Below are 18,288 nucleotides of genomic sequence, written 5' to 3' on the forward strand. Positions count from 1 at the left end.
AGAAATCTATTATGCCTTGGCGACACAAAGTATGGAATTATCTCATACACTTACCACTTTTCTAAACCGTTAGCAGCAAGCGGACAGCAAGCCATTCCAGTAATTACTGCAAAGTACGATAGAAACGCAAGATAAAATAAAAATTTATGAATTAAAATTGAATTAATTAAAGTACCATTTCACTGCTTTCGCACACACTAATCTCCGTCAACGAAGCGGAACGCTCAGCCTGCAAACAGTGAGCGCACTATCGACAAAGAAGCACTGTAAAATGGGACCGAACAAACGATGCGATAGCGTCATTGTGTGTACCGAGAAACGACATTTGACCATCTAATTCATTACCCCTTTACGAAATCTGCTGCCAGAGTACGGCTAAAGCGATGATGAATTCACAAAAAATGATGCCCCATGCAGGTCAAATGAGACAAATTAGGGCAGCAAGTGATGGTCGGCGCCATAAATTAGGTCAGAAACTTTGATCTAATTACGGGATGTTGAAAGATGCACGCGATTAATTTTGTTGAGTTTTTGAAACTTACCAATAAGAAAACTTTATTGAGGTCAAATACGCTAGGTGTCGAGTGAAGAATTGAAAATCTCAGTTAACTCATGATTTTGGAAATAACATGCATTGTTCGATGATTTTTACGATATTGTCAGTAAATTTATTGCACTTAAATGGGCAATTTCCGATGCCAACGTCTGCCATATTGTTTAAAAATGCACAAACTGCTGTATGAATCATCCATCCAATTGCTTTGAAAACCAGATCCATACGCCCTTCGCCATCAACTATGTGACGCGACATACCATTCTCGCGATCACGCAATCCAAATTCGTCGACGGTTATTGTAACTGTTCGTAACCAATTCAAATTGTAATTAGAACCAACCAACTACGAATTGACAATACGTCGAGATACAGCAGGTGAATACCCTGCTCGCGTGACAACGTGAGTAACTTCATTCATAAAATAGAATACTAACAGAACAACACCCTCGATCACTCGAGTATACGTCTCCCGTTCGGTCAACGTTGTAAACATCCGCTCGCGAAGGAAAGGTTAGGGCAGTCTTTATTTAATTAAGACGATTGCCATGCAGACTACGAATCGCACCAATTACCGAGCGCACATTGAATTTATGTACAGCAAACTGCACACATGTTTGCATGTACGAAGCTATCCGCAGTCCATACTTGGTATAGTGACTAACGAGAATAACACATTAAACTTGATCCGACTGCCAAAGATCGGTCGAGGTCAATTGAAAAATGACGACATTTTGCGCGTCCGAAGTTCGGACGGAGGGATCATCAAATCTGACTGGTGATGAACAACAGAGGAATCCATTCACTTTTACACGTCCAGAGAAATAGAGGCGCCGTGCTGTGGCGATCGTGATCGTGTAATCTGGTAGCGTCGATCGGTGAAATAGTGTAGTCTTATAGAAAGCAAAAGCTTGCCGGGCGTTCGTTTTCCTGAATGAATGGGTGCATATCTTGGCCGGGCTAGTGGCGCAGAGTGAAGAGAAATGGGTGCACGGGTTCGGTCTGTGGCAGCATAGTAACTGACTGCCGTATCGGTGGAGGGTAGGAAATGAGACGATAACTACGAGCAATCTTTGCTATTTTTGTTATTACTGCTGGGGGAGGGTCTGAGGGTAGAATGCTTCACATGTGTAGTTATTTTAATGTACATTACGTTGTTGCCGTACAACTCTGTTTAACACCGGAAACTATGCAATTCAGATGTTGTTCTTTTATGGTAAGATATTCACCATAAGCTTTATTTGTTGTGGATTAAGGAGTTATATACACCAGTGGTTTTCAACCTTTTTCGCTTTTTTGAAAACCATAATTTTCTAATTAGAAGCTTGTACCTGACCACTCTGAATAAGCATCTCAATTTTCGACACATTGAAACAATATATAAAGGCAAATAACTGAAGTGAACGTTAGGATAACAAGTTCAAATGTACACGGTATAATTAACCCCCAACAATAGTTTATTTACCCCTGGGGGTGAATTCACCCCCGGTTGTATCGAATTCCCTATTATGCGTGTATTTATAATTCCAAACATCCGAATTTCGGATAAAATTTTGAATCAAAGAATTCTAGTTTTTTTAACAAAGTATAATGAGTCTACAATTAAGCAAATTTAATGAGTTTATTATTATGTAAAAATATTGTGCGATTTATTTACAGTGAACTTTCAATATAAATCTACGATTGTCATGCAGTTTGCAGTTGTTTATACTTAGTTTCAATTTTTATCAGCAGAATAGATTACACGGGAAAATAAAATTAACTTATTTTTGAAGGTATCACTTTGACAGCTCATGGTTGAAAATAAATAACAATTGCTTTTGTATTCATTTATCGGCAGTCATGGACCAACTACGGAGTTATGTTTTAATATCCCATTTGCAAAAGTTCACACATGTCCGATTTTTGAACGAGTCCTAAACTGGTCATAAAAGCATACGGGACCCATATGGAAAAACAGCAAGCCGTGAAAAATGCTGTTCAAGATTTACATTTTGATTTAGCTATATGGAGTGGACAACCAAGTTTTGGTATTTTTTTCAATATTTCCCAAACAAACCTGGTAAATCTTATTCGTGCATTATGATTCTGTTGTGATACAGAATTCAATCCAACAGATAACTCAATTTCGACACAAATCCATGTGCTAAACATGTCAACATTTAACATAAGCTGGCAACTACAGATCAGGGGCCCCATCATCACAGTCACGTCACCTAGTGACTAGAAGGAAATTTTCTTCTAGTCACCAAGTGACGTGACTGTGAGAATAGGGCCCCAGATGACGACTTGGACTGATGAATCGAAAAGCATCAATTTGAAATGAAAGCGTTGGGGGGTGTTTTCTAGCAAAGAATATCTATTTTGGGTTTCAGGGTACCATTTATATTTTTAATACCGGATGTCTTTAGTGTGCGTGGAGCATAAGAATCCGGTGTCGTTCCGACGGGGATATCCTTTTATTTGGGTCGACTTTTTGAAGCTTGGTCTACTTTTGAGTCTGAATAGGACTTAGCTTTGGAGGTGCAGCTGTTGTTTTTTCTCGGAAGGTGTGGTGCAATTTTTGGGAATTGTGATACCGAGGAATGGTCGGAGACTGCATTGCCGAACCTTTGATGCATTTCTGGTCCATTTGGCATGGGGGAACGTATTGGATTTCTGATGGTATCTCGCGAGTGAGTATTTTCTGACATTGATCGCTTCGCTGTGCCCCTTGATCGTGTCCGATCGGGCTCGATTTTCTTGTGGGGACTCGGGAGTACTCTAATTAGTAAGTCCATTTACAAAATTCAGGATGGTTATTCTTATAGGTGCCGTACTGTACATCCCGCGATCTCGCCAACATATAAACGCCCTAGTGATTAAGTCATAATGTGAGAACATTCAAATTTATAAACGCGATCTCAACAGCAATTATATAAACGCCACGATCACGAATTCCGCCCGTGAGCTCTAAACCTTGGAACATATCTTAATTTGTTCCACTCTAAAAATAACAAAAAGATTGCATTATCCGAAAATCCCTGCCCTCGGTCCTAGCAGCATAAGCCCATGCTATCAGTTGGACTAATCACAAAAAATTGACACTCATATTCCGTTCCATGGCGAAATGACCGGGAACTGTAGTCGTATGGGACAATTAACTAACTTCTAGTATTTAGCGCCAAAACAAAATCGCTGATTCTATCACAGATTTTAAAAGACCTGACGGAACGGTTCTCGGCTGTGACCGAAATAACAAAGGTCCGCTCAGACAGGTTCAGGGTCGTGTTGACTAAGTCAAAGCAGGCAAACGATATTGCTTGCTGCGAGCACTTTACGAAGGACTATTATGTGTATATTCCAGCTGTAAAAGTGCGGTCTGAAGGCGTTGTCACCGACGAGAGTTTGACATGCGAGGATCTGCTGCAGTACGGGGTTGGCCGTTTGATAGACCGCTTACTTCAGCCAGTGAAAATACTTGAGTGCAAACGTGTGCACTCAGTAGTAGTAGCGGGGGATGGTTCAAAAACGTACCCCCAATCAAACTCTTATCGGGTGACCTTCGCTGGTATCGCTTTGCCGAACTACATTCTCTTGCACAAGGTTCGTCTGCCTGTACGTCTGTTTGTACCGCGGGTCATGAATTGCACAAAGTGTAAACATTGTAGCAATAAGGCCCGCTGTGGAAAATGCGGTGAGAATCATGTGGATCATTCGTGCAGTTAGAATGCTGAGAATTGTTCAGAGATTCTGCATGATATCTCGGTATGCCCCGCGTACAAACTACGCGGGGATAAACTTAAACGTTCCCTTGCGGAACGTTCCGAGCTTTCTTTCACAGAAATGTTAAAGAAGGCCACGTCACCATCCTCAACGAACTGCTATGCTCTCTTGCCTCCTAACGAAGGTGAGGCTGATGACCCACAAGAGGGTACATCTACTAGGGTGCCTAGAAGCTATAGGAAGAGGAGGAACATTTCCTCTCCTAAACTTCCTTGTAAAGGCCAGAAGGTATCCCTTGACCGGGCTCCGAAATCACATCTCATGTGAAGTGTTGCAACCAAGCCGAAGCGAGAAGCTCCTTGTCTCGGAGGATTAAACTCAGAGAAGGAGTTCCCAGCACTTTCCGGAACATCAAAAACCCCAAGTGTTCCTCTGTTGCAGTTCGAGAATAATCGCGGAATTATCAAACTCTCGGATATTGTGGACTGAATAATAAAAACTAACTGATCCTATTAAAAGGCTGTTAGCTCTTCTACATGCAGTAAGAACATTTTTAAAGCAGCTGACTGCGAAATGGCCTCTCTTTTCAGCGATTATATCCTTCGATGGCTAACTCATCGTACGAGGTCACGGAATTTATCACTGTTCTACAGTGGAATTGCACACTGATAATATAATTTCGTAAATATAATGAAATTTATCATGCATTCGTCGTTTTTTTTGCAACGAAGTATTTTCGTGCATTGTAAATAGGTTCGTTCATTTCATGAACAAGAATGGCCGCTTGGTGAAAGAAAGCTTTCGTAAATTTTACATATTTGATAACGACATTATTTTTCGTGAATGCACTTAAATTATTTTAATAAACGTTTATGTATATTACGAACGATTTCGTTGGCTGCACGAATGCATTTCGATTATCTTAGAAAAGGTTTCATATTTATTAGCATATTATTTTTTTCAATCGATCTGTTATGATCGATATTTGATGGCCGCTTGATGAATGAAAGTTTTCGTAAATTTTACATATTTAGTGTACGGGTCATTCCACGTCAGATTTACAACCAAATTTTTTTCTTGCATTCTTTAGCTAAAATAATTGACACGTATTTTTTGTTTTGGCTGAATATGATTTTTTTTTCAAGTTATTAGTTTTTGAACTTTTGATGTTTAATAAATTGAACATTTTTCAATCACTGATAACTCGAAAACGATCCGATATATGAAAAAAAATTATATGAAAATTGAGTTCACCAAAAAAATTTCACAAAAAAATATTTTTTATATATAACTTATGAAATTTGCAATTATTTGGAACAAATTGACATAAATGAATTTTTTTAAAGCTGGACCATTTTTTTATTTATTATTTTTTTCAAATATTCAAATAGGATATGTTAAAAAGTTTGTGTAAAAATTTGATAGTGGATATCAAAATACTTTGCGAGATATTACAATTATTAACTCAAACAAGGCAATTTTACACTAAATGCCCAGTGATAAGCCTGTTCTAATTGAAATACGTAGTAAAATACTTCGAGTTCCATTCTGAATTTTTTACATTATCTTCTTAATATACTTATGTTCTCAAAAAAAATTGTTTTCAGAGCGACTTTAAAAAAAATTTGCTTCTAACACTTGGATACCACCAAAAAAGTCTTAAATTTGCAGAATGCGAGTCATTCCACGTCAGATTTACAACTACAATTTTAGTTCCCTCCAATTTTTGGCATTCTTTAGCTAAAAATTATTGACACGAATTTTAGGTTTTGACTGAATTTGATATGTTTTTCAAGTTATGAGTTTTGGAACTTTATAAAATACTTTTTTAAATGTCGTAAATTTAATTAATTTGAACATTCTTCAATACCTGATAACTTAGAAACTATTAGATTAGTGGAAAAAACCATTAAATAATAAAAGTTACGTTTTCGCGTGACCTAACCGGATTTTTTTTAAATATTTGTTTTTGTTATGTAATTTTTGTATTCTGCAAATGTTAGAAGCAAATAATTTTTTTAGGACCGCGCCAAAAAAATTTTATTATCTTTTTCCAATAATTTATAATTATATCGAGAGAATTGTGTGAAAATTTCAGAATGGAACTCGAAGTATTTTACGAGATATTTCAATTATAATAGGCCTATCACTGGGCGTTTAGAGCAAAATTGCCTTGTTTTAAGTTTATAATTGTAATATCTCGCAAAGTATTTTGATATCCACTCCCAAATTTTTACACAATCTTTTTAACATAATTATTAATATTTAAAGAAAACAATAAGTTGAAAAAGTCCAACTTTAAATAAATTCAATTTGTTTCAAATAATTGCAAATTTGATAAGTTATATAACAAAAAATATTTTTTTGTGAAATTTTTCGGTAAGCTCATTTAAAAACGCAACTTTTTTTATTTAATATTTTTTTCCATATATCGGATTGATTCCGAGTTATCAGTGATTGAAAAATGTTCAATTTAATAAGCTTCAAAAGTTCAAAAACTAAAAAACTAATAAAAAATTTAGCCAAAACAAAAAATACGTGTCAATTATTTTTAGCTAAAGAATGCAAGAAAATTTTTTGGAAGCAATCAAAATTTTGATTGTAAATCTGACGTGGAATGACCCGTACATTGCACGAATGTTATCGTTGATAACGACATTGTTTTTCGCGGCTGAAACGAAATGTTTCGTTTATTTAATGAACGTTTATGTATATTACGAACAATTTTGTTGGTCGCATTCGATCTATTAGGATCGATGTTTGACAGCACCGATTTTTCTTAATTAAAGGGATTGATCTGGCAACATTGGTTTTTTTTCCACCTGCTCATCTCATTGGATACTAACAAGATTGTGGTGTGAAGAAATGACCGCTTGATGAACAAAAGTTTTCGTAAAATTTACTTATTTAGTGTACATTGCGCGAATGTTATTGTTGATAACGACATTATGTTTCGTGAATGAAACGAAATGATTCGTTTATTTTAATAAATATTTGTGTACGATTTCGTTGGTCGCACGAATTCATTTCGTTCATCTAAGATAAGTTTTCGTATGTAAAAGCATATTATTTTGACATTGCTCCGGCAGAGAAAAACTCAAACTTATTCATTCAAAACCAACGAGCAGTTCACGAAGGCTCAACTGAAACCGTACTGCTCCGGATTCTGGATCAACTGGAAGCGAAAGAGGTTCAGAAAATATTCCTGAAACCAGCGGACACGGATACTGTTACTAAATAGTCAGACCGAGACCGTCGTGATGATCAACAATTATCTAACGTATAGCAACAAAGAATCCATATTTTACCTGTATTGAAGCTCTTTTGACGTTGATGGTTGGCGAATGGTGCTCGTAAATATTATATTTATGTTAAGAATGTCGATGTCGGTGGTGCACTACCGTTGTTGGAAACAATAAAACATTTGTGAAATATGTTGGAATCATAAGTTTTAAAATTGTTATAACTATATTTTTTGAAAACTCACAGCTATCTACCGTTAAGTTCAACGGATATTACAGTCTAAAGATCTTCTAGCGTTGTCACTGCAAAGAACGGCAGAAAAAACAAATCGTTCAAAAGAAAGTGAATTGAATCCATATATTCCTGCAATGGACTGGATAAGTAGCGATGCTTGGCGCTATTTTGAAGGCCAAAATGGCGATTTCCGGTTGGGCCATATTCTCGACAACCCCAGCTATACGGGCTTACTGATTAGATGATGGAAATAGATATTTGACGCCGTTGGTCGTGGGTTTTAGCGAATTTATCCAAAGCGGATCGCCATCTTGGATATTAAAAATGGTTTCTGACATCATTTTCCGTCATCTACTCGTCAACTTCCATAGCTGAGGTTTCTGCGAATATATCTAAACCGGAAGTCGCCATCTTAGATTGTGAGATGTTGGGGTTATAGAGAATTTATTTAAACCGGAAGTCAGTATCTTAGATTTCAAAATGGTTTCAGACGACGATCTGTGCCATCTTCTTGTGAACCCCATTCCGAAAATACCCATATTGTAATGGTGATTGAGAATGCATCTAAACCGGATGTAGCTATCTTAGATTTCAAAACGATTTCAGACATCGACAGATCCCTGATCAATATCTTTGCCCCATTCCTAATATATCAATATTGTTGACGTTGAAAAAAAATTTATGTGAACCGGATATCGCCATTTTGGATTTAAAAATAGCTTCCGTTATTGATTTCCGTAATCTTCTTGTCAGCCCCATTCCGAAAATATCCATATTGCTGAGGTTATAGAGAAATTATCTGAACCGGAAAACGCTACTTTGGATTTCAAGATGGCTTCCGACATCGATTTCCGCCGACCCCATTTAGAAAATATCCAATTTTTATTAGTAACATATTCAAACTTGTTTTACGAACTTGGCTGGTAAAATAGTTCGTTATTTCAAATTTAGATCAAGTGACCGAACAAGGTCGATTGACATTCGATGTGTCGAAGCGGCTCGCGGTATTCAAATTATTTTTAATCAGAGAGACTTTTTTTAAAACAGTTCAAAATACTAAAAAAAATAAAACAGTTCAAAATACTAATGGTAACACCACCCTACCCCCCCCCCCCCGCCCCCGCCCTTTCCACATGCGTCTACAGTGTCGCCAATTAGCAGCTCTACCTACGAGTGAATAAACATCTCACAATTGCGTTGAGTCATGAAACATGATGTCAAAATACATTCTATCAGCTTCCAGTATAGAGTACATCATACTACTGCGAGCAGTTTTGCCGAAAAAAATCCACCGATGACAGTGTTAGTCTTGGCATCAGATTTCAATGGTAGATTAGCGTTAATAAAGTAAAGGTTTATTTATAGGAAAAATTCTTGAGCCAAGAAATTCTTGTAGAATGCATATCATCCCTTCATGCACAGCTTGTCCGTTGTTGCAGCAATTTCAACACTTTACCTATGTTCCGCAGATATATATTTTTTTCAAGCGAAATTGCGTGTGAAGGCGCGCTTCTCGCCATTATTTTGCTTTTACTACAACTCGGTTACTGTTACAAGTTGCTTTCGATTTTTTCACGAACTCAGCTGATTCGTTTTCCAACAGAAACCACAAATGTAGTGGTAGGGCGATAAGCCTGTTTTCAGTGATAGTTCTGTTTTGGCTAGCACGTAGTTGCCTAGTTTAAAGAGCGATGGTTATCTTCGTTGATAACAAGTTTTTTCATTGTGCCGCGGGATGATGGATCAAAGAAAGACGCCGATTTCATAAGCTAGTTGTCACATCTTTTAATTCGAAACAGAAACAGAGTATCATTGAGACTATTGCTTAACCAAATCATTGTTGGCAGCGAGATCGGTCGAAACAGAATTGTTCGTAGTATGATTGCGGTGCGCTTTATAAGAAAACAGAGTAAAAATACGCTCATAACCCCATATGTGCCGGCATTTAAAAGCATTTCCATAATTGTTTCACTTTCTTGCTCCATTTCGCAGGGCACATCGGAAAACAAAATCGTCTTCACCTCGCTGCCGAACTCAGGCTACAAAGACATCGCATCCGATCCCACAGAGGTCGGAGCACGGCTGGTCGATGGACCTAGCCCATTGGCTGGACGGTTGCAACTTTTAAACAAGGGTAAATGGCGCTCTGTTTGCACGAATTCGAAAAAGTAAGTACTAATTAGACACTGAACTTTGAATAATATTAATAACCAATTCAAATTCAAACCTTTTAGTTGGACAATCGCCGACTACGAAACCACGTGCCGCCAGATGGGTTACAAGGGTGGGCGTTTCTGGAACTGGATGGATCGAATACAAAACTATGAGCCACGTTTGCTGCTCGAGGATCCCAAATGCATCGGTACCGAGACTGGCCTGCGAGGTTGTGCTTGGGACACGAAACAGATCGGTTCGGGGGTGTGTGATTACCACAGCGATATTGGTGTTCAGTGTTTACCCTTGTTCGATCAAGTGACACCGCATTGGCGAGGTATTCGGTTCGAGAACGCCGAAAGCAAGGAAACGCTGGCTCATAACCACATACTGTATGATTTCATATCGTTGTCGGAGTTGAGGAATGTTGAGATTATCCGAGCTGGGACGGGTAGAGGTGGAAGTGCCGAAGCGGCTATTGCGGTAATTGGAATTCCACCGATTTTGGATCATGTGACGATCGATCATTCATCGTTCACCGGCATCAACGTTACCAAACATGATGCTGCATTTAGTTTTAAAGATGTTACTGTGCGCAGAAGTAGAGGTTTCGGTATATTCGTAAACTCCAGCTACGGTGCCACTCTGCTAGATGGGATAACTGTGAGTGAAAATGGTGCTGATGGCATTCGTTATGTTGGTCACGATTTGCGAGCGAGCGAACGAACCGATCGAAGCAAAGTGTTTGATTTTTGCACGCTAACCACTACAGCTTGGCAGATATATCCGCTACAGCTGTCATTTGAACAGTCACAGTTTGCTCTGTCTCAAAAACAGTGTGCTCAATCACTCACCACCGGATACGGTTACGTGCTGACGCTACATTTTGTCTTTTTCGAAATGGCTCGAAATGAAAGCGCTGTGATTCAGATTTACGACGGTATGTCGGAGAACGATCGTTTGCTAGCATCGTGGAACATCCGAAACTCAACTAGACCACAAAGTGTCACCAGTACCAGGGAGAAAATGTTCATAAAATTCCGAGCGGATGCCAGAAGTCAGGTTCTGGCTCATTTTCGAGTGACGGCCGGTGTCACGAAAGCGTACGACCTCAACGTAACACAATCCACGATCGTCGACAACGGAGGTCGCGGCATTGCCATCGATAACCTGCGATCGAAGGTTCATGTTCACGCTTCAACGATCTCAAACAATAAGCACGCGGCAGGTTTGCATGTCACCAGTGGAGCGGGAGATGTGAATGTAACTGATTCGAAGATCAGTTTCAATGTTGGCGACGGAATCAACATAACGTACTACGGCGGGAGTCGCAACATTTCGCGAAGCTCGTTGAGTTCCAATAAGGGTTACGGGTTTGCGGTTTGGTTGAATCAAACAACAAAAGATCGTCAGGAGTTTTTGGAATTTAATCAAACTACAACAATCGAATACTCAAATGTAGTGAAAAATTTGGAAATTTCTATTTTACACGGCAACTACTGCGGAGATTCGTGGGTGAACATTACCGGGAATTGGTTCAACGATAGTACGAACAATGCCATCGATATTCAGTCCTGCTGGTTTGACACGATAGAGAATAGAAGACTGAGACTGCAGATAGGACACAATACTTTCGAGCATTCGAACAAAATTGGAATCGTGATTAGTCCTATTCTAAATTTAGAAGGAAAGATCGAGTACAATCATTTCCTGAAAGGGAAATATGGAGCATTGCTGACCAGAAACAAACCCTGGGAGGAGTTCCGGCACCTTCCAGTGCGACTGATAGTTCAGCATAATCATTTCATGTACAACAAAGGCATCTATGTGGTCTCGCTAGGATTATCGCCAAACACAGATAACAAGACGCAATGGTTGCTATTTACCAGAAACTTTGTCAAAAGTAATAGAATAAAAGAAACCTTTGGCCCTCTGGAGGATGAAGGGGAAGGATTAGGTGGTGAAGGTCGGTTAAATCCAAGATCTCGCGTCGCAGCTCCCGTAGTTATCTCGTCCAATAACGTCGACGTGTTCCGTAACATAATATCCAATTACGAGTCCAAGTACGAGGTTGGTTCGCAGCTGTCGGATCAGAGCAAAGCCTTAAACGTCACATATAATTGGTTGGGATATCAGGAAGAGGAGAGGATCTACGAAAGACTGTTTCATCGAAAGGACCGCTTTGATCTCGCGAAAATAGAATATTTTCCATACCTGTTACATCACTCAAATCCTGGGACTCAGACCATCGCACAGTATGCCAAGTTTGTGCCTTTCTTCTACAAGGAGGGAAGCGATCGTATTGGTGGAGAAGTCGATGGACAGGAAATTTTACCAGCCGGAAGTTATACAGTGGACAGGGATATCAACGTGCGCCCCGGTGGAAAGTTGATAATCAATTCCGGAGTCATCTTGAACTTCGCAGCAAGTGTCGGAATGATGGTGACGGGAAAATTGGAAGCTCGAGGTCGTAAGCCCGATGATATTTTGTTTACCTTGAAGCGAGAAGCCGTTATGACTGACAACGATACTACCGAAGCGATTATCGTGGATCCCGATATGGCAATGGATATTGAAACGGAGCGTGTAGTGAATCTTGATCCGATGGAACCTCAAACTCCGAAAGTTCCTGTAAGGTTGATTGGAGGTGTCAGTGATCACGAGGGTAGATTGCAGATCTACATAGAAGGCCGCTGGGGAACGGTATGCGACTATGGATGGACGATAATCAATGCAGCCTTAGTTTGTCATCAGCTTGGCCTTGCGCTGAATCCCATGGACTGGAGGTTGCAACGGTCTGAGGTTCCCGGTGCGGGTACCTCGGAAGATGTACTGCTCTCGAATATTCGCTGCACGGAACACGATATTGACATAACCGAGTGTCGGGCTGAACGTGCTTCTCAGGGTGATTTTGAGAATTCTTGCACTCACGAAAATGACGTCGGAGTGCGGTGCTATGAGGGAGCTTGGGCTGGACTACGATTCGGAGTACTGGCTGAACGTGCTGATCTCCAGTATGTAACGATCGAGAAAGCTGGACTGTTTGACTACATGACTAATACCTTTAAGCCGGCACTGCAAATGGATTTTGCTCGACACAATCTTGATAGTATCCGAGTTGTTGAGAATCTGCAGGATGGCTTGGGAGTGATCTATTCAGATCTTTACGCGGGTTCATCAGTCAATAACGTGAAGAACTCGGAATTCGCTGGAAATAGGGGCAACGGTATCAGTATAAAGCAACTTGGTTTGAAGGTCCACGGAAGTATTATAAAAGATAATCGAGGTTCCGGAATAAATCACGACTCCGTCATTTCGGCCATGGAACAACGGGAAATCACGAGCTGGTTCAACATGGTTCCAGATTTCAATGTTGATGATTCGGACTACAGACCAATAATGCTTCCAAGTGACTTGCAAAATATTGACATTGACCAGTGGCAGATAAAGCATATAATCACTGTTCCCGTGAGTGGCGATCCAGTGGAGAAACTATTAACGATCCGTTGTCAGCCTGGATATGTTATCGGCATCCAGCTTTTGAATCCTATCGAAAATCGTTCAACGGAAAATGTGTGGATCTATGACTCTCTGGCTGGTAGCACCAACTCCGATATATGGCAGGTTAAACGTGATGTTTCTGTTTTTCCACTCACCACCAGCAGTTATGGGGCGATCATGCATTACAAAAGTGGACACAACGCTCTGGGAGGTGCGGTTCTTGTGTTACGATCCATTCAGGCGCCAGTTCAGAATATTTACAATCGTATTGTTAGAGGACCAGTACCAACACTGCAAATAACTTCGACCAAAATTCAGCGAAATTACCGCGGAATCACCGGAACCTACTACAATCGATATTTGGGGGAGAAAAGTGAACTCTACCTACGCAAAGCAAATGAGTCGATCAAGCTGGTGAACTGCGAAATAAGTCACAATCGAGAGGAAGCATTTTTCGTGCATTCGCCATTCTGGGATGTTCATAAGAGTAACATTTCCGAAATCACGATTCACCTCAACAACAGTATGATTCGTGATAATGGACGGGGTATAAGACAGTTCTCGCGGGATCTTCGATCGTCGAATAACTTGTTCCACTACGTGCTGCAGGATACGACCGTTGAAAGTAACTCTTTCGGAGGTTTGGAGCTAAGTTTACCGTACGTTTGGCAGTACAACGAGAATTTCACCCACTCCGTCTTTCTCGGAAACGACACGTGGGTGAGGAACAGGCGATTCGGAATAATAATAGACGGGCACTACGCAGCGGTTAACATTTCCTCCAACATCTTCATGGATAACGTGTGTGCTCACGGATTGATCGGTTTCAAGGGAATGGAGAAAAAGCTTAGAATTGACAATAACAGAATCGTTAAAAACTCTGGAAAATATTTGGTAGAGTTCAGATCGGACAGTCAAAGTGAAATACTGGGCGAGATTCCAGCGATCTTTGCTTTCAATCATATTGAAGGCAACGAAAAGGTAGTGTCGACGCGATCCGAAATGAGAAACTTCATCCGGGGAGATCGTGGAAATGCGAAGGATCCAACTTGTGTAATTGGCTTTGGAGGGGTTCAAAAGGTTCAAATCTATCGGAACGTAATAAGTAACAACGAGCAAGATTACGATTTGATCGCTGGTATCAAGTCGGCTAGATTGAACAGCTTTTTGGATGTTCGCGAGAATTGGTGGGGATCGCAGGACGAGGAACTCATTAAGGCAAGAATATTCGACTTTGATGATTGGAATAACCACGCAGAGGCGCAGTATCGTCCATATCTGATCGAGGATAGCATAGATGGAAGTGTTTCTGTGATGATTTCTAAAAATAGAACAATAGATTTGGATAACCTCGGAGGTAGAATAACGGAAGATATTGCGATATACCGAAGGGAGCAACCGTATGTGATCAAGGCGGACATCACGATCATGCCAGGTGTGACGATGAATATTTATCCTGGTGTGGTTATGGAGTTTGCTCCCAATGTTGGAATTTTAACACTGGGTACATTAATTGCCCGAGGAACTCGTGATGGAGAGATCGTGTTGAAACCCATCAAGAGTGCTTCCGAACAGATCAACCGCGTGGAGAGATCGCTGGAAAATATGGTCAACTATGATTCTATCCGCCTCTGTACTAATCGAAACTGTTCCGGAAGCGAACAGGAAAATGAGAAAATCCGAGAAGGCTTCTTGGAGTACTACAACCACACAACGCTGCAGTGGATTCCCATCTGTGATCGTAGATTTACGGAGCGTAATGCACAGGTTGTTTGTCGAGAGCTAGGCTACGATCCTCTCGATGTGTTTATTGGGCACGATCGCAGAATCGAATTTCATACGAATTCGCTGACAAGGATTTGGACCTGGGTTGAGCCGATGGAGTGTCATGGTGATGAGCTGCGACTGGAGGAGTGCCCTGAGCGATTGAATGGACAATTGTACGGAAGACGCCACGAGTGTCAGTGGTTTTCGGATTTTGTTTTTATTAGCTGTAATGGAGAACCGGAGGAAAGAAACTATTGGGGAGGTGTACGATTTGCTAATCCGGATTTTGAGGCAAGCTTGTACGAATACCGGATTCATGATGCAACAACTCATTCTACGACAAAACCAATCGAAAGTGTTATGGAATTTGTTAGAATAGAGCGAGCGGGAATGTTGCATGGGGAAAAATCTCCGGCGGTGCAGACTATTTCAAAAAATCCCAGTGTAAGCTTTGTTACGATCAGAAACAGTGCTCATCATGCTGTGAATCTAGTGTCTCCGAGTGACGCTATTCATCTAAACTACTTGAATATTCACGGGGCCTTAGGTCAAGGAATCAATGCAATTTCGTTGACCGGTGAAGGACGGGAAAGTGATGAGTCCAGTTATAACCCTCTGAAAGATTTGGATCTTCCATATAATTTGTTCTCGATGATTGACATCTGCGATACCAACAAGGAAGTGATTCTAGAGGAACGTGTTCTAGTGTACTACAAGTACGATAACAACCCTGTGAACTGCGTAAAAATATTCAAGACAGCCTACCGTGCTAAACCACTTGGATTCCGGTTACTGCAGTCTAACCTGTTCAACCACTCGAAAGAATACGGTCGACGGGATATGATTCAACTGCTGGATGGTGACATCTATAATATCTCCGCAAGGGTGATAGGAGTGGTCGACGCGGATTCGGAAAATCATAAGAAATTGTTCAGAACGGGTGAGCCAGCGTTGAGTGTCCGATTGATAGCGAGTGGGGCACCGGCTCGGCACGGATTCATCGCGGAAGTGGTCACGCTGCCAATATCGGCCATTGGATTCAGTAGGTGCTTGAATATTGGGACAGTGATCATCTTATGAATTATGCTTCCTTTGCTTACAGATCGTGACGCTCAGCATAATATCTCCAACTCGGAAATCCAGGAATGTGTCGGGGGTGCTCTTCACTACGTGACCGTTGGTGAAGTGTCACCAACGTTGACAATGGAACGTAATCGATTCATTAGGAACTGTCGCCAGTTGTATGGGAACTTCTCCTCCTGCGAGGCTACGATTCGAGCTGACGTGCAGAATATGCAGACGTTATATTTCAGGGTAAGATGAATTATCTCGTATTTTCAATTGTTTACTAAAAATACTTTCATTCGATCTGCAGAATAATCTCGTCCAAGAAAATCAAGGCGGTCTCTCTATACGAGCGGATTCCCGAGGCTCGGCCACGTCACTTCGAGGATGGATTCATAACAATTTATTTGTGAAGAATCGAAACCGTCCGGCGTTGTACGTTGAGGGTCGTCAATCGTCTCCGTATCAGGAAGTTACCGTACACAATAACTACATAACTCAGAACGAAGCGGCCTTCCAGGATGTAGTGGTACTTCGGCAGGTGGTGTCCAACTTTAGTTTCAACTATGTGCACAGCAACAAAGGCGGCAGGATTGTCCAGGTATCCGGGTTCGACCGAGTACGGTTGCCGATTTATCAGACCACGTCACACAACGGTTTTTATGAGTAGGGTTGCCATAGAAAAATTTTAAGGATGTCAATACTAATCCATTGCATTTTTTTAGTAACGTTGCAACCGATTGGAGTGGAAGAGCTACCATTGTTGCTGGGACTGCTGGACAGCACTATGTGGACAACATATTTAGGAATCCTGATAATGACTATGAAATGATCACTGTAAATCGATCAATGTAAGTTTGTCCTTACTCTTTTAGATGTACCCAGTATTGTTTGTCTTTCTATCTTGTAAATTCATTTCACTTGGTTTCTATTAATTATTCAAATAGTTCAATTAAATCAATTTACTGAGTGTGTCGATTGTAAAATGAAGGTTTCCCCTATAAAATTAATTTGATCTTTAACGGAACCAGGCTTTTTACTAAACGGAGGATTTTTTTCTGATATGTACATTTTCCAAAACCACTTTTTTCAAAAAATGTGGTTCACGAAAAGAGTTTTTTAACCAAACATGAAAAGTTGGGTGCCCTCGAGTCTTCATAAATTGAAATGATGAACTTCGGTAATTCTTCGTGAGTGCAATACGCTGGCAAACATAAGAAGCAATCTTGTCTAATTTTATTTTCTAATTTCTCAATCATTGTTGCTAGAGGCACATCGGCCAAACTAGCAGTCGGGAATAACAATTTCTGCTCAGAGTAGACAAACGGTCCTACAAGAGTGACAAAATGCGCTATGCGATCACACTCAGGTATTTTATTTGCAACAAAAAAGAAATCTAATCGTTCTGCCCAATGAGTAAATGATGTACCCTTCCTGAAGGGTTCCATCAAAGTAGAAAATTGAACCATGTTTTAAAAGAAAAATTTAATGGCAAAAAAACGAAATTTATAAAAAATCACCACTATAAAATACTCATATAATTCAATTAAAAATATCTTGTAAAAACACCAGAAATTTAAACAAAAAAAATCACTGAACTTTAAAAAAACGATTTGAAAAAAATACTGGCAGCACTTGGTCCTAAAAAATCCAAATAAAAAAAATCACGTGCTAAAAAGTCGAAACTAATTGTTCAAAAACAATAAATAAATCTAGCAACACTGGTCATATCAACGAAATGAAAAATTCACTATTTCGGATTGCTTCTTCACAAATATAATATGGGCAACGATTGAAATTTCAAAATGAAATACACTAGCCCAATATGACGGTAAAAGAAATAAAAACTCACCCGATCAATCCTGATCGCGTATTACCGGAGGTTTTAGACCAAATTGTCCAACTGCAGGTGCCAATGGGTGGTCGAATTCCCAGCAGGTTTCTATTCCAGAAACTCAAGCATATAAAGAAAAGATTTTTAAAGTATATTAGAATAATGAAAAACAAAAGAAACTTCAAACAAACAAATTGAATGGAATGAAAGTATTTTGCATGATATTTTTTTAA

General features: G+C 40.0%; 1 protein-coding gene across 2 annotated transcripts in view; it reads left to right on the forward strand.

The window, feature by feature from the left end:
* LOC131678238 (protein bark beetle) overlaps positions 1-18,288 on the forward strand; it is a 79,047-nt gene that overhangs the window by 46,516 nt on the left and 14,243 nt on the right. For both annotated transcript variants that reach the window (XM_058958230.1, XM_058958232.1), the window contains exons 3-7: positions 9,727-9,902; positions 9,969-16,198; positions 16,259-16,470; positions 16,532-16,887; positions 16,947-17,072. In XM_058958230.1, the coding sequence (XP_058814213.1) occupies positions 9,727-9,902; positions 9,969-16,198; positions 16,259-16,470; positions 16,532-16,887; positions 16,947-17,072 (7,100 nt within the window). The remainder of the gene's footprint in view (positions 1-9,726; positions 9,903-9,968; positions 16,199-16,258; positions 16,471-16,531; positions 16,888-16,946; positions 17,073-18,288) is intronic.

The sequence above is a fragment of the Topomyia yanbarensis genome, chromosome 2, assembly GCF_030247195.1.
Source record: "Topomyia yanbarensis strain Yona2022 chromosome 2, ASM3024719v1, whole genome shotgun sequence".
NCBI lineage: Eukaryota > Metazoa > Arthropoda > Insecta > Diptera > Culicidae > Topomyia > Topomyia yanbarensis.